This window comes from Bactrocera dorsalis, chromosome 2, assembly GCF_023373825.1.
Source record: "Bactrocera dorsalis isolate Fly_Bdor chromosome 2, ASM2337382v1, whole genome shotgun sequence".
NCBI lineage: Eukaryota > Metazoa > Arthropoda > Insecta > Diptera > Tephritidae > Bactrocera > Bactrocera dorsalis.
The window spans coordinates 14,934,826-14,957,059 of NC_064304.1; the positions used below are offsets into that span (position 1 = coordinate 14,934,826).

Sequence of the window (22,234 nt, forward strand, 5' to 3'; positions counted from 1 at the left end):
ACAATTTTTTACATTATTAAAAAACCCACAAAAAAATCAAAAATTATAAACAACAAAATTGCTTATAATAATAAAAAAACACAAAAAAATGATTGTATAGTAAAAATAAATAAATATAATATCTATTCTTTAAAATTTTAAAATTATTTTATTCAATTAAATTTTTAGCTTTTGAAACATTTTTTACATCGAAAAAAATTTAAATAAATTAAAAAAAAAGTATTACCAAATTATTATTTATAACTAGATCTTAAAGTTCAAAGTTTTTTTGTCGTGATTAATAACTTCTGTAATATGTTTCGAAATATAATACAAGAAAGTCTAAAATACGTCGTCACCTAAAATGCAAAATAACATTCATGATATTGAAAAATTCTTATATTGAAAAAATTCGAGTTTTGGTTATAAAATGATCATATATTGGTTATATTAGCAGCTGCAGTTGAAAATTTTAAATAAAAAACTGAATTTCGATTTTTTTGGCCTGTTATTTTGTATTTCACTTGACGACAAACAATACCAATAATTTTCTTAAACTTGTTTTAGTGATGCCGATAGTTTCAACAGAAATATTTCAATAATTTCCATATACTTAGGGGACTCACAACTTATCATAAGGCATCGTAAATTTATAAAATCATAAATTTTAAGATTTGTTTAAAAAATTGTCTTTGATTACATACAAAAATTAATTTACGCAATTGCAATTCGCAACACTTAGAGGTTTCATATAATCCAACAACAATTTTTTTAAACAAGTGTCAGAATTTATGATTTTACGATGCCTTATGATAATTTGTGAGTCAGTCCTCTAGCTATATTTTTGGTTCGTTATGACTTATAACTTTGTGAGACTATATAAAATACATAGTTAGGGGATGTATGATTGAAATGTGAAAATTAAAAAACTTGAAATGAAACAAGTAAAAGTGTAAAAAGTTAAACAAAACAACAAGAATAAATATAAAGATGAATATGAAAAAATGCTTAAAAGCCGTTTATTTTTAGCGCTTTACCAACAACCATTATTATTATTACCTTACTTACACATATAGTACACACATACATACTTACACACATTTTACAATTTGGCAAGCGCGACACAAATATTTCAGTTTATTTGTAGACACATCAAAAGCACATCACTTTAATCACATTTACATTATATTTACAATGAATTTGCGCGACTAATGATGATGACCAGCGCCAACAGCGAGTAATAATAGTCTGTCAGCTAAGGCGCATGTGCCGCGCGCCACATATATAAACACACATACATAAATACATATATCCATTCAATATATGTATGTATGTGAATACACTGGATCACAATGTTGCTGTGATTAAACTTAATGAGCCTCGAAAGTCAGCAAAAACTACAAATTCACAAACTAAACACACATACAAACAGATATGGAGATATTTTTTGTTTAATTCACCTTTGTAAGGCTCGCTCAAGAACATTAATTGTCCGTGTATATTAATTATATAAATGAAGGAAAGAAAACACATAAAAATACTGCAAACGATGCCTGCCTCAGCTGGCAGGCGTGTGCTGCACGCGCACAGTTACAAATGCACGTGTGTCGTGTGTGTGTGTGTGCAAGTGTAGTGGTGTCATTAGTTGCAACGCAAATCGACACGATTTAAATCAATTAAATGCTAAAAAATGTTACAAACTTACACGCCTGCGCGCTGTCAAGTCGCATTATGTTCGTAATTAAAATGTGATCAAGCTCCTGCGGACTGGGCGCACAGGCTGCGGCTGTTGCATGAACGCGAGGTGCAAGCACAGTCGCCACCTTCGAAGGCACAACTGCATAAGTGTACATATGTAAATGTCCACAAGCGTTTATGTAAGCGTTATGCGCCGAAGTTTACCAAAGCTCCATGCTTCACACACATAATATGGATGTATGTCTTTTTTGTATCTGTATACATATGTATGTTTATTAGCCGCTGTACTTTTGTTTGTTTGTAAACTTCTTGCCGCACACACCACCCTTGGGAGCTTGCCATAAACTTTATAGCACATTATTGCTCACTTGAAAGCTAAAAAAATACAAGAACAAAAAATAAACACAACAAAAGTCGCAACATTAAAGCTAAGTAGGCTCCATAAGCTGTCAAAATAAATTGATTTCGAAGTGTTGAAAAATTGTTGCTGTTTATATATACATGTAAACACATGAAAGAAGGCGCGCAAAAGTAGAAAACACCACAGGAATGCTTTTGAGATAAGCAACTGTCAATACATGCTTGTAAATTCACATGAAAGCACATACATATGTATGTATACAATCTACAGTGTCGGACAAAAAAATAAGAATAGTACCAAAAGTTTGATATTGGGTAGTGTTATTTTCTTTTTTTTTGTGATTCCGAAAATCCAAATAAAAAAATTTTAAATTTTCAAATCTAAATAAAAAAATTTTTAAATTTAAAAAAATTTTGGAAAATCAGAAATAAGTTTTTAAATCTAAAAATCGCCTAAAAATGTAAATGATGATCATAAATATCAGCTAGAAAAATCTTAATTACAAGTATATAATTAAAAATAAAAAAAAAAATGTTTTTGAAATTAAACTATTTCGTGCTTGCGTAATTCGTGTTTTACCATTTTGGTACTCCTTGCAACAGGTAAACTTATATTTAATAAAATTTCAACAAAGTTTAGCATTTCGAGGCTTTTTTACATTTAATTATAGTTTTTCGGTTAAAAATAAATTAACTTTCATTTTCAAAAAATTATATTTAAACTCCAATTAGCGTATTAAAAATTTAAATTTTCAATATTTTATTCAAAATTTGGGATTTTAAATTTAAAATATAAATAAAAATTTAATTTATAAACCCAAAAAATTTTAATTAATAAATCAGTAACTCAGAATCAGCCTTCAGTCCGCTAGAAAGCTTTTCAAAACAGAGCTGCAAAATTATCATACATTTTTTTTTATTTTAAAAATTAATTTGAAATATTACTGACTTTTTTAACAATTTTAATATAATTTCTAACTAATAAAATTAATAAAAAAAAAAACATACTACAATTAAAAAATATATATTTTAACTCGAAAACGCGATAAAAATTCGTTATTCCTAAAAAAGAATTTCATTAAAAAATAATTTAAATATTAAAACAAATTTAAAAATTAGTTTTAAATATTACAGACATGTTCTAAAAATTTTTATATAATTTCTAACTAATAAAGCCATATAATAATTTTAAATAAAAAATATTTTAAATCGAAAACGTGCTAACAATTCATATTTATTATTCATTGAATATTTTTAGATATATTTTTTTTAATATGCCTAACAAGTTTAAGTAATAATTTTAAGGTTTAGAGCATACCTCTGCAACAAACGAAAAAAGTAAACTCTTTTACCGCGCTGCATGTTGCTCTTGCGCCGCAGCATGCACACACATTTAAAAGGCGTAGTTAGACGAACACATACATAAGTATGTTAATTTCAAAGTACATAAATACAACTCTGCATGAATATTTTATACACACAAACCGTTGTTTAATTGAGGTGAAATGTTTATCTTACTCACCCGTCGGCATTTCTCATGCCACCAAAGCATTTGTATACAAATATTCACCTTTCTATGCATGTACATACATATGTATGTGTGTTTGTGTATGAGTAAGCAACTTGCCGAATATTCAGTGTGGAGTAATCAAATGTTAGAACAAAATACAAAACAAAAAGAAACCCAAAACCAAAGTAGGCAAAAAAGCAAAGGCTGAGTGAGAGGCGAGAGCCTGCCAAATGCCAAGAGTATAAGAATAGTAATTGGCAAATATTTGATTAGGGAATCGTAATGATCCTCATCATCGAACGGAGCGACACAGCTTGGTTTTGTTGCCTGTGTCGTCGTTGATAAGCTATGAATGGTTAGAACAAATTCCTCAACGCAGAAGTTGAAGAACTCCAGCTATTATGGGCATACATTTACATATACACTTGTAAATATATGTATGTGTTTGTCTGCTTGTAATTGTAGAGATTTTCGCCGTACCCATTGTTGTTTGCACTCCAAACAGAAATTAAAAACTGATTGCACTGTACGACGGTGCAATAAGAACATTGCCTTTTGCCATGCATCAAACAGCAAACAGCAAACATTTGCATGCCGCTGCCACTGCCGTTCTAAAAGCCGACAACGAAAGACCAATAAGCCAGTAGACCGAGCCGCAAACAATGTGAAAGAGTATTGGCGGCCAGTCGACGGCGTGACCTCTTCAATGGTAAGGCCAGTAAGCGGCCACCAACTTTGGCGGTACACAAGTCACAAACGCACACATGCATACATATGCGTACTATATGATGCATGTGTGCGCTCGCACATACTTAGTTGAGCAAATAGTGGAATTCATCAACAAGCAAACGTTAAGACAAAAGCAATTCGATGCATTTGCCACCATGAACGTCGTCGGGCATTTAGCGAAAGAGCAAGCCCCCAGCCTGAGTCACAACCAACAAGCAGGTGCCGCAGTGTGTGTGGCTGCTTTTAAATGCGTTTAAACCTTTTGGAGTGGCTTTTGTCAGCAATGCATTTATTGATAATATTTTCACTTTGGCCCGCTGATACGCTTTTGCGCTCATTAGCAGTTGACTGATCATCATAATCAACAGCTTGACACGCACACATACACACTCATGTGTACTTGTGTGTGTTCGTCACATTCATGCCGCATCGCTTTCGAGTGTTTTCGAGGCGCTTTTAAGCATTGCTCGTACGCATGCTGAACGAGGACTTAAGTGCTTGTCGCTGCAGCCGAACTGTTTTGCTGGCTCTAAGCAAGCACTCGTGGCTGCATTTGCATACATTTGTTGTGCTTCAAGTGTCAATGCGTCTGCGCGCTGACGTGCCGGCAGCCAGTGGGTACTTGAGTGGTTAAGCCTTTTAATAATGTACATAAATGATCTCTTAAGCGACTGGGCGCTAAACTTATGACAGAAATAATAACAACAACGCAAGCTGTTACGCATAATTCGTGAATGTTTGGAAGAAGTACATGTAACAATTGTACATACTATTATTATATATGATAGTATTCGGTACAGCCATTGTCTAGCTTGCGCTTCCAATTTTGGTTGAATGCGCCAAAGTAAATGAATTAAAAATTAATATATGTATGTATATTCAGAAAATTGCAAATATTTCATAATTTAATTTTAGGTTTTTTATATATGTATATGTGTAAGTATGTATGTATATGTGATGTAAATGTGTTTTTAACTTTATTGGTTGAATAAAGTACACTCACCAGATTATGAGGTAAAAAATGTTGTAAGCAAATTTGTCTAATTTTTGCCACTTTATCATATAATGGAAGTAACTTTAATATTTTTTGGCAGAAAAATAAGTTTGTCACAAAATCAAAAAAAAAAATGTTTTAGCTATTTTGATTACAAAATTTTATAATTTTCCTTTTTTTTGACACAAAAATAATTTTTCAACATTTCTGAAATTTAGTATGATAATCCCACATTTATTTTATTTTTTTATTATTTTTAAGACAATATTACAATTTCCACAAACGAGAACACATTTAAGGCATTTCAAATATTGAAGATATGTTTACTGATGAAAAATCTTATTTTGAACCGATTTATTTTTACTTTTTTAAATATGTTTAATTAAGATATAAAAAGATCTGAAAATCTATGCAAATCAGTAAAATTATGCATATACATACATACAAATGTATGTATGGAATTGCGGAAACTGATTACAAAATAACCACAATTTTTTTCAGGCAAAAATTATAAAATAAAATTTGTTGATTTTTGTACATAAAAATTATATTAAAAGATATTTGTATTTTTTTTTAAGAAAAAAAAACTAAATAATACTTTGTGTGCCATTTTTAATATAAAAATTGTATTAAAAATTATTTGTATTACTTATAATGATTTAAAAACTTCCTTTTCCTAATATTAAAAAAAAAACAAATTTAGATTTAATTTTGATAGATTTAAAACTAAATATTTCCCCGAACTACAACATTTTTTGGTAAATAATAATATTAAATATTTGTACATTTACTCAATATAGAGAGGATTTTTAAAGATTGTAACCATAAATTACGCTATTAAACGTGAAAACCATTTACAAGTTGAATAAAAAAGCGATTTTTTATAACTCAAAATCTTGTATATTTTTTTTTCATAGAACGCTTTTGAAGTTATGAAAATATATAAGAAAATACAATTTTGTTTTGCTTTGTCATTAATTATTAAACATAAAAATATTTTAAAATTGTATATTTTAAGCATAAATATAAAAAATTTAAATTTTTCAACTTAATATCTTGGACTGTATTTTACATGGGACATTTTTAAAATTATGTTTATTTCAATAAAAACTTAGAAATCGTAGTTTCTTCATATTTTCTGTAAAAAAATAATTACTTTTCATACAACGAAATGTATTCGATAATAGTTTTTTTGATCGACGAAAAGATATTTGTCTAAAAAAATAATAATTTAAAAAAATAAAAATTTTTAACGTAAATAAACTATACTTAAATAATTCTTTGATTATATATTATAGCAACAATTTTTAGCAAAATTTACACCATAAAAATTTTTAATATACCAAATATCAATTATTTTTAAATAAAATCACGCAATAAGCTTAAAATGTAAACGCTGACGCTAACGGAATTCAATTACAGTTAACCCATTTCATTTTACACCCATATTACTCCAACATTGCCATTTTCCCCTACAGAACAATAGACTTAAGCGACAAACTTACAGTGAAATTTGCGTTCTTCTCTATGTGCAACAAGCATAAACTCACACAGAGCATAAAGACAACATCGATTCTCTACACTTTGTATGCCACATTAAAACCACATAAATAACAGCAAATTCAGCACGCCTACAATAAACAGTTGATTTTTACATTGAAAAATTTCGAAAATTGCACAAGCGACACAATTAACAAACAAAACACAAGCACGACCATATGGTGCATGTGTGAGTGTGGCCGTGTCTATTTACGCTCAGCGACTAGATAATTCGAGCAAAATAGGTGTTTCATACACACACATACACTCACATATATATACATGCAGTTGCTTACATGCAAAGCAAATGCATGAGTGACAGAATTGTTGCGCTGTGAAATCCTTTAGAGAATCAAACCAACAAGGTGCACAAAATCAATTTTACGCTCACTTCCCGCCGCACAGCAATCACCGCAAATATTGGTGGCGAATTGTTTGCAAACGCACCGTGCACACACACACACGTGCATATTTGTCGTGTATGCAAACACAAAACGCCCAACCGGTGGCACACCAACACACACACAGGCGCACATAGTGTCGCTGCTGCACAGCCGTTGATAATTGATTTTGTGGTCGATTCTCGATGGGCAATTGAAGAAGAAGCTGCTGCTGCAGCTGATTTCGAAAATTCCACAATAGAAGCGAAAATACCTTGAGACATGCTAGTTGCTACAACTACAACAACAGCCAGTGTCTGTTTTTCATTTATTTTTCAATTTTAACTGCTGCTGCTTCTTCTTCTCTCAAAGTGGCTGGCTTGTAAATTTTCCAACGCTACAAAATGTTGTACGCGCCGATGCTGCTGATATTGGAATGCAAATATAATAATACAGGAAAAAACTCGAACTTTTCAAGTAAAAAAATATTGACTGTTTGCGGCAAAAAGCCTTTGAATCCTTTTTGTACCCTACCCTACCCTGGCAGAGAAATAAGACGCAGGCTCACAGGTAAACACAAGCGTATTTACCTAATCATTCGTGCCATAAGTGTTGCATTATGCACACAAAAGCATGCATACAAACAGGCAATATATTTATTTATATGTATATGTGTTTATATGTGTACATTATGGCAATACCTTTAGAGTTACATGTCCTATGATGGACTCGCGCAAGCACCCACCATAATTACAAATTGAAAGGTCTGCGTTGCACAAATACATACATACATATACACATATACATACATATACGTAAATATGTAAATATGTACGTGTACTTTATTGATGTCGGCGAAAATCAATATTTGTATTTCGACCTTTCGCAATCGCGCAGAACGAGGCATTCGAGGTTGTGCGTTTAAATAAACACCTTTCAAGCGTGTATTTGTTGTAAGCAACGGATCTGCACTTGCCCAACAACAAAATGGGGAAAATTGATTTTTAATACAACTTCTTCTATTTCCATTTATTTATTTTGGTCCATTGTTAAAATAATAACAAGAGGCCATGCCTAGGCGGAGGACATGTGCGCATACAACCACGCCATTTGCCTATTTAAATAGCCGTGTTTGTATGTAAATGGTTTGCTGTTTGCACAGCACAACAGGTTCAAAATAAGTTTGGTAAATTCCATTATAATGGTACTTTGTATGCGTGCGCATGTGTATGAGTGTGTGTGCAAGTGTGCTCAAATTGTTAGATGCGCAAGTACAAAAGCACTAATAAAGACAACTGCAACATTGTTGGACACAATCGCCGTTAAGTGTACGCTGTTACTTATGATCGCACCGAAATTGATTTAAATATTATATTATCACATTGGCATATTGTTCAACACAAATGCAAACTTATGTTCATACATCTATGGTATATTTTCTTTTATTTGTAAGTTTTCGGCGGTCGCTTTGAGTTTTCGGTGACTTCGTATATTCAATTTGGACACCTCAAGCGCGATAACTCATTATGCTGCTCAAATAAATGGTTCTGAATTTAGACTAAATTATTATAAAATAGTTTTTTTTTTACTTTTTTCTTAATTCACATTTATATAAGCAGTAGGGATATAGATATTTTTAAATTTAGTTTGACTTTTTTTTATCGGGAAAGGCAAATATTGATAAAGCTTAATAATTGATATTTAAGAGGTTAAATGGGTTTACGGATTAAAAAAAAAAGATTTTTATATTATTTTATCAAATTTCACAAAAAATTTTATTCTAATGGTATATTGTCATACATTTTCAAGTTGATCCGAGTAATAGTTTCGGAGATATAGCCTTGGAAATTTATGCGCTCGAGGCTAGCTATGCTAACTGTGCCGTCTTCATGAAATTTTACACAGTTCTTTGAGATACAATTCTTAAGGACTGGGACGAAGGATTTTTTTCGAGTACAACTATTCGGATAAAAGTGTCGAAATTTTCATTGCATAAAGGGTTTAAAAATCTTTATCTTGATTTTTATAGCACAGTTTGTATGGCTATATGCTATATTAGTCCGAAATGAGCAATAAAATCGGCGAATGTAGCCTTGTCTTAAACAATAATTCGTGCTGAATTTCGTAAAAATATCTTGTCAAATAAAAAATTTTTCTATACAACAACTTCATTTTGATCAATCAGTTCGTATGGCAGCTAGATGCTTTGGTAATCCGATAACGGCGGTTCCAAAAACATTGACACTTTCACGAAGAGAGAAGAAATTTAAAATGAACAAATTCGGTTGAATACTGAAAATCCGAACTCTTTCCACCTAGAAATGCTAGATATAAAATTTTTAATTTTTGAAAAAAAACAATATTCTAATTTTTTATATTATTTAAGGCTATATTTTAAGTCTAATTTTTGTTTATTATATTAGTATATATTTTTCACTAATATATATTTTTTAACAATTATTACATTTTTTCTTAATTGCAGCGCTGCAAAGAAAAACTTAATATACTCGCCGTTTCTGTGATGAATCAATGGCCGCGCGTGCGTTTGCGCGTCATCGAAAGTTGGGATGAGGATAATGCGCATCATGCCGACTCCTTACACTATGAGGGGCGTGCCGTCGATATAACAACATCCGATCGTGATACCAGTAAATATGGCATGTTGGCGCGTTTGGCGGTCGAAGCCGGTTTCGATTGGGTCTACTATGAGAGTCGGGCGCATATACATTGCTCAGTGAAGTCGGGTAAGCATAAGAAAATTAAATACATTTGTTATAAAAAATGGTGGAAAAAGCTAAAATATCGTAAATTATGTGTGCAGTGTGCTTAAAATATAGAAAACATAAATAAAATGGGGCAAAGTGGATAATTAGTAGGAAAAAGTAGGTCGGAATGTTTAGGAAAATAATATAGCATACATAAAATATATTGTATAAATAAATTAATATAATAGTTAATATGTATATTGTTTTGAATACCATCAGAAAGTAGAAATTTAAGCAATCACAATGTAGGTAGATCATATTAAAAATCTTAAATTCTCGCTTGGGATTTTTTGATTGAAAATGTGTGTGTTTGCCCGATAATAGGTCAATATAAGGAGAAAAATAAAAATTTTAAATTAAAAAATAAAAATGGTTTTGGGACATAAGAAAGTAAATTTTCGTAAAATATAAAAATGCTTGTTTAAGATATAAATAAAAACCCCAAAACTGGGTTATGTAAATTTTTCACATAAATTTTGAGGTTATGTGAAAAGGATGTTAATGCAAAAGTTGTAGATTTTTTTATTGCCCATAACATTGCCAAAACAATTTTTTCTATAGCACTCGTAGGTTTACCGAATAACGAGATAAGCCGTTTTTAGCCCATTAAATTCAAACACACCCCACCTCTTTCTTTTTCCGACTTTACATCACTCATAAATTATTCTTCCCTTAATGTTTGTTATTTTATCTTTCGATTCCAAAATCTTTTTTTTTTATTATTTTTAAAGGCTTCTCCACTAGTATATAATTTCAGAATTTCAAAAATTTACTTTTCTACAACATAATCGTATTTTCCATTTCGAAATGCTAAAAATAAAATTTTAGATTTTTCAAGACAAAAAAACAATATTTTTCGAAAATTCTAACTTTTCATTCGACATGTATCCATATGCCCCTTATAAGCACATCTCTTTCTCCTCTGCCAAATACACCCGCTCCTAAGTCCCACACAAAACCGAATTCCTTCAAACATTCACGCACATACTTACATACAAATATGTATCCATAAAGGTGTATATGCAGCCGAAAATTGCATTGGCCTACAAAGACAATGAATTAACAAAAGACAGTCTTACGCTGAATACAAATGGCCAAAAAGAAATCAAAAGCGGAAAGCTAAAGACTCAGAAGATAGTGTATTTTTAAGTAGTAGGTGCGTATGCATCCTACTGCTTTGACATGTTTAGGGTTGCGCCTGTCAAATTAAACGAATTGATGATGCGACCTCCGCTGAGTTTCACATGAACGTAACGATGACGACAACAACAGCAACAAAAACAACAAGCAGACCGAACCGAACCGAACCGAAACCAAAGGCAGCCAACAAAGTATCCATAATATGGCTAAAGAGTAGCAGGAGTAATGGGAAATTTGGTAGGGACGGAAGCTGTGCAACAACAGCAGCAGTCACACACCGAACAAAACAACAGCAACAATAAGAATAACCAGTCAGAATAAGAGTAACCGCAATAACAACGCTAGTTTGCGGTGACTATAATGCTTAAGGCAAAACAAAGGTAGACACACACACACATATGTACATAGGTGTGTATGAATGTACGTAAGTATATACATACATATATGCATGCGGATGCGGCGACTTACCAATCTATACATATATTATATACATATGTACATACAGACAATAAAAATAACCAAACTGATTCGAAATGGAATAAATGCGGTTAATGTGGTAGTCGAACGCGGTGACAGCGACAACTAAAAGCAATAATATAACAACAAAGTACAACAGTTAATATATTTTCTGCGTTTTTATTGTTGTTATGAACTTCTGAAGCACAGTAAGTGTCAACGACTCTGAATTTTTATTTCTTGAAACTGTCAAAAAATGTGCTTAGCTTGCTGCTACATGCATTTATGTGCGTATATATATGTTTATGTGCATATTAGTAGTTAAGTGTGGCTTTAAAAATCTATCACTGCAGTGAAATCGAAAAATATCTTTCAAAATATCCACAGACACACACACACTTACACATGCATATCGGACAACTGGCGATAGTCAAAGCGCTGGGGCGCCTTTTTATTGTCCACGCACCCGTAGGTTGACCCGGAAAAAGGTATCAATACTGGTTTGTCGACAGTCAACAGCCGACAAGTCAAATTTCGAATTGGCCAACACAAAAGCCGCTGTCCAAAAGCTACTCACAAGCACACGCTGCTGCATAGCGGTGCATCGCACACATGCATATGCAACGAAAATATGTGTAGAAAGCAAGAAGGCAGCCCTGCTATACGCCCGTTCCTATAAACCACACATACACACAGGCGCGCAAGCGCAACGAGGCGCTCACTCTAACCAACCAAATCACGTTAACAATTAATTTTCGAAAAGTGCTTAAACTGTCGAATATAAAGCCAGAATATGGCCAACAAGCGCAAACAAAAACAACAATGTATACATAAAATATACATATGTGCATGTGTATGTGCGTGGCGGCAAGCAAACAATCAAAACCCGCGCCTCTTTTAATATCAACGAGTGTGAAGAGCCGAACAAAGCCAACACCAATGGGCCGTACGCAGCCGAACCGGACCGCAGTAGACCAGACCGGACTGACAGTGGCACGGTTCATGTGTGTGTGTGTGTGTGTTTAGAGACAAAAAGAGAAAAGTGAATGCCTACTAACTGGATAAAAGCGCCGCGCGGCATGTCTTCGTCAGTTGTGTTGTAGTTACATACACACGTACATATGTCGATATATTGGGGCTTACATTGTATTAATATAATATATACATATGTATAATATGTATGTATGCGTATTTTATTCTTACATTTGTGGATGTAATGTATTTGTGAGGGCACTTAAGTGAACTCGGTGATGCTTTTCTTTACTGCTTAGCTTCACAAGCATACACATTTATATATGTATATTGAAACCTGGCGTTTAGTTAGTTAATGCATGCATATATTTATATAGTAAAGACATTGGCCCAAACCAAACCCTCGCAAGCTTTTTCAAATATTTTTCAGACCTTTATTGCGTAAAAATCGTCAGAAAATTTAAAGCGAGTCGGAAAAATCTTCCTAGATCGACCAACATTTTGTAAAACTCTCATATTAAATTTCAGTTTTTTGATATTTTAAAAACTATTTTCATAAAAAACGGCGCTTTCCAATGTAAATACAGTTTTTGGAATAAAAAAAAAAATAAAAAAAAAAACATTTTAAAAATATTTGATGTTTAGTTGTTAATGTGTTAATGTGTAAATTTATGTAGTATGGACATCGGGTCCCACACGATTCTCGCTACCATTTTCCAAACTACTGAAATATTGGTTTCAAAAAGAACGTCAAAAATATTGATGCGTAAAGTAAAATGTTTCCTTGATCAACCAATATTTCAAAAAGACTGGCATGACATTTATTTATTTTTTTTTTTCAAAATGATTTTTCTCTTCAGCCTTCGCAATAAAAAAATTTGTGAGTTTTAAAATTTTCAAAATTTTGGGAAAATTTGTTTTTTTGTTTTTTTGAAAAATTGTTTTTTAAAATTTAAAAAATACACAAGTTTATACCATACATATACATATTATATTCCCCACACTAGAAATAAATTTTTAAAAGCCGCTTCAAAAAAGTCAACACACAAAAAATAAAAATCAAATTCCACGCTCCTTAAGTGGTATATGTATGTACATATGTATGTTCATGTATGTGTATGCCTGCATTTATAAGCCATATATAACATTAGCCATCGGCCAACCACAAAAGAGCTAAATATTTTGACTTTAAATGTCACCGCACGCAAATGCCGACAACACACTAACAATAAATGCGCTTTAACGGGATCAAAGTATTGCCGCAGTGGCCCCTCCCGCTGCTCACTAACAGCACCGACATCAAGTGACCAAAAATCCTGCACATAGAGTGTCCTTGTTGTCGACTGTCAGAGAAATTTATAAGTTATGGCAAACAACACGTACACACACATACGCATATACACATACGCGCCAATAGCTGATCCTTTCTCAACGCTGCTCCTTTTTTGCTTGCTATTGTTATGGTTTATTAATCTAATTGCGTGAGACTGCTTACAAGCAACACAAAAAACAAGCCGCCGAGCACAGTCCACCGGAGAAAGATTCGAAAAAAATACACAATAACAATAAAATGAGCTAACATGGATGAAGGACGAAAATCGAAAATAATTTAAGGCAACAGGATCATCCCTATCAATATGCTTGTACATCAACAAATTTCACAGCACACTCTCACTCCCGCTGCTCGGCCCTTTATGACCAAACACCGCCAACAACACGCACACACATACATACGTATGTAGGTGACGGCGTGCAATGTGTGGTCTAATCTTTGTGCGCTCGCTCATTGGGCTAAGTGTGAGCACTGGCATTATCCTCATTTGATCCTAATTGTTGTTGTTGTGAATGATTTCGATTTTACCGCTTGTTTGGGTAACCAAATACCGATATATTTACAAATACAACAACACACACAAGGGCAGGCGGATGGCATGAAAGCAGCGCGTTACATTAGTTTGCAATGTGCAACATGAGCCACACGCAATTAGAGTGGCAGTAACGGAGAGGAACTGTGCGATAAGGATTGTGTAGTGGAGCACTTGCGGTGAAATAATATGCCACACTAAACATATTACCGAGATTGATGGTGCTGATATGTAATGAAACTGAGAATCGGCACAACCCCTGAAACGGCTGCTTAAATATTCACATACAGACATACATGCATACCTATATATATATACATATGTATGTGCGTGCGTGCATTTCCTGACTTGGAGTTTGGCGCTGCTTTTGTCTATCTAACTGCCTTTTTACCTTTTACCGTTTCGGCTTAGGCGTATTTTGAAGGCGTGCCGCAAGGAGTTTTGCTTATACTTGCCACACAAACTTCAAGGTATCAATGTGTAGATGTTTATGTGCGTGTGTATTAAGCAAACGAATTAAACTAATTGGATAACGATCGGTTGAACACGAATTAGGTAGAATCAATTACCAGCTGCCTGCACAGTGGTGTAATTGAGGCAAAGCAAATACACATTATAGTGAGACGCTGAGCTGTTAATGGCGGCACCTATTTTCACGGCGCACTTAGCCTAGTTAGCTTCGAGCACACAAGTTCTTAAGGCTGTATATCCGAAACTATTACACGGATCAACTGGAAAATATAGAACAATATTCTAGAATTTATTAAGACAATAAGAAAATCGATTTTTTGAAACCCGTTAACCCATGTAACCACTTAAGCATATATACTGACAGACAAACAAACGGACAGGGCTAAAGCAACTCAACCCGTCAGGCTGCTTATTTTTAAATATATTTTATAAGATCTCCAACATTTCTTACAAACATCGTGGCTAACTAAATATGTACAGGGTATAAAATTCTCACAAAATTAAATATGTGGAGTATTTTCCAAACATAACCTAAAAACTCATGCAACATCATCCGATAAACGAATACAGATAACGAAAGTATTCATACTGTTGGATCCTATTAGCCATGCCGCTACAATAACACTGCATATATACATATATTACCAAAATCAAAATCTTCAGAGATTATGTTACGAACGTAAATCTGGATCTAGATTATCGCAGATTATGCTAACAAGTACGTTTGACTTACGCGCAACGCATTTTGCAAGTCGAACAAAGCATTGAAAAATATAATTTGCAAGTTCAACAAATAGCCGCACACATACATTCACATGCGTTCCTGTGCGTGCATGCTGTCCTTTGACAGCAAAATGTCACTTTGCCAGCGCTAGTTGCACAACAATAGCGCAACAAAAGGGCGAAAGCAAAGTAGCGACTTTGATGTTGCGTTAAGCGGCAACTACAATAGCAACAACAGCAACACCATTAATATAAACTAACACCAATTTCGACTACAATGCCGAGGCATGAGCGGCAAGTAGCCACAAGTTGCTGCCACGGCTGCTGCCATATGCACACCTTGTAGTTGCATATAAGCGCGCCACTTTTATGCACACCTATATTTACTTATAAATTATACGTGCATATATGTAGATATGTAAATGCTAACGAAAATGCTGGCCTACAGAGATACATACATACATATATGTATGTTGCTTGTTATGACCATTCTTGAATGCTGAATCTGTGTTGCGTACATTTTTCTTCTTTGTTGTAAGTTGTCATTATTATTGTTGTTGTTTTCTGTTTTCTGTTTTGTAATAATTTATCAGTTTAGTCTTACCAGCAGTAAAGATAAAATGCCAGAGACAGAACATACCACCGTGTCCATATATACCCACCCGGTATATAGCAACCACAACAACAAAAGCGCGCAAAGATAATTTCAGTCATTTTAATGGCTTATTAATTTATGACCTTTCAAACGGCTCTACGCTTCATACTCATACTCGGCTTGTAACTGTGGCTCGAAGCATGCGTTTTCTACCTTTATATGTACATTGTTGTTGTCATTCTTGTGCAGTATATGTATATATACTTAGATATATGTATGTATGTATATAGGGCGTGTGTGGAGGCTCTAAAATTGTTTCACACACTATCATACTTATACAGTCATATTGGTAGCTATTTATGGTCTTTCCGCATTGGCTAACTTGGTCCTGGTTTAGGCCTATTTTTTGTTATTTTTCTAATTCTAACTTTTTCTTAACAACATTGGCTAACTTGGTCCTGGTTTCGGTCTATTCGGTTTTGGTTATTTTTGTAATACGTATACTGCAGAAAATATTTTTGCTCAACAACGTATCTTGATATTTGGTTCACATATTTCTTTTAGCATCTTTTAGGCGCAAATCATATTCACCAAATCTAGCATTATTGCAAAGTTGGTCCAAAAATATGCAAAATTATAAATATATATCGACCATTTTTCCCCAATAAAACCAATTGGTTGGGCTCAAACTATACTTAAGAGGGGAGAAGGAGTTTACTGTTTGAGATTTTTCTCTCAATGCCAGAGACTATATTCAAAACTTTCGTACAAAGCAAGCATAATTTTTTGGGTTAAAATTTTATTATTATACATAATATTTGAATTTGGCAATGCGCACCCAGGAGCACTTGTTTTCAAACCATTCAAACCAAATCACGTTTCTCTATCACTTAGTACCAAAAACAATTCTTCTAAAATCTAAAACGAGAGGTATTACGGCATTGCGACTTAAAACTTCTACATCAACTAGCTAAGTCTAAATCCAATTAGCATTAACCTTCCATGTTAACTTAAGAAATGTTCTGTTTACTTAAAAAAACATCAAATATTGAGCGCTTCATATAAGAAAGGACGTAAATCATCTATCTTTCCGAAAACTAATCTCGACTTGCCTTATAACCTTTCTTGCCTTTGCACACTACACACACGTCTATTTATTGCAAGAAATTGGATTAGATGCTGACGGTACTTAGTTCGTTTGGTAATTCTAAGCCAACACAAACCTAACAACCTGCAAACATACACATACACCAGCAAATATTGAGTAGAATTAACTTATAGGGGCTAGAAAATAGAACGTGAGCTTAGCTGGGATTAAGAAAATGATAATACTACAAGCTGACTCGTGTGACTCGTGGCTGCTTAGCTGCGCACACGAACTGTGGCTAATCCGCACGCAGCGTGAAGTAATAAGATTTTGAGCAACACTACACATTATTAATAATATTTGCACTTACAAGCATGCAACTGTGTCTACAAGTACTAATTTCGACATTTTCTCCATCCCTTGCAGATTCACAACAGCTACCACACGTGAGCGGTTGCTTTGCGGCCGACAGCAGCGTACTACTCGAGAATGGACAACGCAAAACATTGCGCGACTTGAATATCGGCGATCGTGTGCTCACCATGGATGCTGCGGGTCAACCCGTCTACAGCGAAGTTATACTCTTCTTGGATCGCAATTTGGAGCAAGTGGAGAATTTCGTGCAAATACATACAGTTGGTGGCGCCACGTTGACTGTGACGCCGGCACATTTAGTATTAGTTTGGCATCCGACCGAACAGCGATTGGAGTACATGTTCGCCGATCGTGTGCAGGAGAATGATTATGTGCTGGTGCACGATCAGTATGGCCGCTTGAGTCCACAGCGGGTGCAGCGTTTAAAGGTGGCGCATCGGCCAGGTGTGGTGGCGCCACTCACCCGCACCGGTACAATAGTAGTCGATTCGGTGACGGCTTCCTGCTACGCTGTGGTGAATAGCCAAAAGTTGGCACATTGGGGCTTAGCGCCCATGCGTCTGTTGGCGACTATGCGTGCGTGGCTGCCCGACAGCAATGATGTGACGCAGGTGCAAGCGAAGAGTGTCGCCGGCAATTCGACAGTGTCTGCGACGACGCGAACAAAGGGTATACATTGGTATGCGCGATTCTTGTATGCCCTTAAGGATATGGTGTTGCCGCAGGAGTGGCGTTACCAATGACCTGGTGGACGCTTAGCTTAAACTGTTGGCTATATATAACATGTGATGGAAAGGTTTCGGTGGCATTTTGCACTAACGGCTGCTTCGCCCAATCGCGAAGTGTCCTTCTTAGGCGCAATATGGCATCACCATTAAATTAAAAATAAATACTTAGTAAGCGATTTAAGTGTTTAATTGGAAAAATTGTTGACCCCACATGCTTATTAAAGTAGTTTATTGATTAATTAGTTCATAAGTAGGAAATCTTTTAATTATTTTATTTAAACAACCAATTAACTAATGTGTGAAAGTAGGTCGGTGTTATGTCACGCATAAAATATTTAGTTTTTAATTACAAATTAAACTAACTATTTGCTGGTATTTAACTTAACTTATTTATGTATGTATGTATGTGTGTATTTGTATATAAACAGCGATTTATAAATTTAATTTTAAGCAGCCAAAAGAGCAAAGATTTCAATGTTATTGAATAAAAGTATAATACAATTTAACAATTTCAATAAAAAAATATTTTTTTTTATAAAAAATGTATATCATCATATATTTATAAGCTTAAAATATTTATTGTACGCACTACGTCTGCTTGGAAAATATGGGAATTTTATATTTGTATATACTCTTCGTGTGTTAATGCAACAATAATTGCTTGCCCTCACTCCCAACTAATAAATGCCCAGAAGATGTGGCTGTTGGTGCATACACCCATTGTGGAAACCCCTTCGACACAATTTTTATTTTAACTTTGTTGTTTTCTTTTTATTTTCTAAAAAACACGAACCTTGCTAACTCACCAGTTGTAGTATAAAATACTCAAATTTCTTTGCACCTACAAGTTACTAAAAAATTCGAAAAATATAAGCAATCAAGTTTACTAGGAGCCGCAAAATGACAAGTGCTTAGGGACTGAATTTTGTTTAATATAATTTATTTGTAAAATTATGTGAAATTCTTTATTAATATAAATAGTAATTATATTATTTTATTGTTAATGTAAATATGTAACAACGAATTAGTTAATAGTTTTTTTAAATAATATGTATTATATATTGTATTTATATTATATATGTATGTACGTATATTGTGACTATATTCTGATTATAATATATATTTATATATACGAATAAAAGAAATATTTATAAATACTTGAAAATACAATCAAAATAAATTCGAAAAAACTAAAGAATCTATAATTTGTTTTTTTTTTTACTTTTCGACTGCACCGAAGCTATCCCTCACAAGGGTATTTCTTAAAGCCTGAAAGGTAATAAAAAGATCTTGACCGGCAGTTTGTATGGTGGCTAACACATAGCGAGGGCGTCCAATCTACACAATATATTCACATAAAAATGTCTTGTTAAATTAACATATTCTTCATATAAGCTAAGTTCGGTTATAACCGAACATTTCATACTCTTGACACTTGCAAGGATTAAAGCCAAGGAAGTATCTTCAAGTACAAGGGCGAGTTTTGACTCGATTTTATTAATTCTAAGCATAAACATGCACCATTATTTAGTAAAATACGCTCTCTCAATTTTATTAAGATAACTAACATTTTGGCCGATATACGAGTATGCTGTATAAAGTCACCTTGAAGTTCAAAAATCTTTATATTTGGTACATGGAGACTAAGAAAAGTATGTACTAACCCGATGCAACCCATTTATAACTCACAGATATACCACTATCAGGAAATGATTATTTCTGAATTTTAATAATATTGCGTAGTCGAAAAAGTCTTTTCGTATTTCTAATCAAACTTCAACTTATTATTTTTTTATATTCATTCTAATAAATAAATAAACAAATATGTATTATTTTGGTCGACCACTCTTTGCTATTCCGCTAGAGACATTCTATCAGTAAAACTTTCATCAAAAATCGAAAATTCGAGAACGGAAGCAGCGAACCATTTTTGAAAAGCTGTAATTTTTTTCAGCTTCCCCGAATCTAATTTTTTTTGGTTAAAGGGTCAGTAGAGTAAACTGGCCTGTTTATTTGACTTTTTTTTCATAGAAATTTTTATTGTAGAACTTTTTTCTCATATCATGAGGTAATTCATGGTGTGTATAAACAAATTTTTTCGGAATTTTTTGATGACATCTGTCGGAGAAATGGCTGAGTGAATGAGATGCCTGTTTTCACTGGCGGACACGATGTCTCATGTTTGGATCACTTGAAACAAAAAACTCGTCTCTACTAGAATCATGAAAAAATTTTGATAATTATAAAAGTAATTAAGGTTTTTTTTTATTTTTCCCATGGTTTTTTACATAATTTTGTCATAACATTGTCAATAAATTACTCGTATCAAAAATTACGGAACGACAGCCAGGCGTTTTGTGAACATTAAAAAAAAATTAAGCAAATCGGTTGAGTAGTTCGACCGGAATTATGTCCGCCAGTTTAAAAAAGGTTTTTTTTTTTAGAAAAACGCGTTTAAAGTTTGAGGTGTGTACTTCGAGCGCACCGAACGTCGAACGGTATTATTATTTTTGGGCCTTTTTCGAAACTTTCCACTGGTAAAGTAAGTTTCTGCATTAATTCTAAGGGTACAAAGGAACAGAAAATGCAAAAAAAAATACAATTTTTGAAAAAAGATTACCCTACTGCCCCCTTAAAAGAAGCTCACCTTTCCAACACTATAATGGTATGACACAATGTGATTGGTAGCACTGGATATATACGACTGCAACGACACCTATTGACAAAATTCGTAAATAATTTTTCGATTACCAATATATCTCAACTATAGGCTCTGGGATCCACACATTCGGAACCAAGGAACTTGAACACTTTTGGTTCAATTTGGACAATTTTTGGTCATAAGGTGAATTACTTCAACGGCACTTTTTTATAACGTTACGGTAATTCATTTTGGATTTGCATTTAGGAAAGTGATAGAATAATTTGGCAAATTGTGTTATATGGGAAGTAGACGATTTAACTTATACTATTTACACTGTAACATTTACACATTAACATACGTAAAATATCATGTACCGAATTTGGTTAAATTGGAAAGGTCGGACCTTGAAATATGTATTTTCATATAAAAGTAGGTCGTGCCACGCCCATTGTCAAATTTTGACCACTATTCCATTAAAGACCTGTATATTTAAATCAGACAGACAGTCACCATCATTTCAATTCAACTCTTCATCCTGATCATTTATACTTATACCTGCAGACATATCTATCTCGCTTAGTTTTAGGTGATAGATACAACCGGTTGGTGAACAAAACTATTATACTCTGTAGCAACATGTTGCAAGTGTATAAACACAGTAAAAGTTGCTAAGCTGTGCAAACCAGTTGATTGCGAAGGTTCGTGTTTAAACGAATGAGGTGCTAGAGATGAAACTCCAAGTCGTTTTGTTAATTTGTGACGATTCTTCGACGTTTATTGTGGTGGTGACTTCGTGTAAAGCGAGATCCTTTGAGGAGATGTGGTGTATTTTATTAAAGTGTCCCAGTTTTTCACTGGTGAAGTGGTGGGTGTATACTGAGGCTTAGCTCATTTAACCAGTTGCAAATGTCAAGTTTGGTGATAATTAATCTACTCAAGATAATTCATTTTAGGACTATTTCTCAACATATTGCTCATGATTTTCCTGAAAACACACACTTAATGGAAGTCAACAAAAAAGCCTCCTTGGATGAGATGAATTCCTCATTCTACCCCAATTTCGGTGAGTAACTTTTTCAAGTCAGAAAATAAAAAGAAGTCGAAAGAAAGACAAGTAAAGATTGCAGCCACTTACCCTTCTACAGGTAATTGAGTCCGACAGCCTTTGAAGCCCGAGGTAGTAAGACAACTTTTGCCTTCCTCTACTGTCTACTTTTTCGATAC

General features: G+C 33.7%; 1 protein-coding gene across 1 annotated transcript in view; it reads left to right on the forward strand.

Annotated features, from left to right (window-relative positions):
• LOC105227616 (protein hedgehog) overlaps positions 1-18,900 on the forward strand; it is a 38,658-nt gene extending 19,758 nt beyond the window's left edge. The window contains exons 2-3 of the mRNA XM_011207043.4: positions 9,672-9,933; positions 17,690-18,900. Coding sequence (XP_011205345.2) covers positions 9,672-9,933; positions 17,690-18,381 — 954 coding nt within the window. The 3' untranslated portion in view covers positions 18,382-18,900. The remainder of the gene's footprint in view (positions 1-9,671; positions 9,934-17,689) is intronic.
• The last annotated feature ends 3,334 nt before the right edge of the window (positions 18,901-22,234 follow it).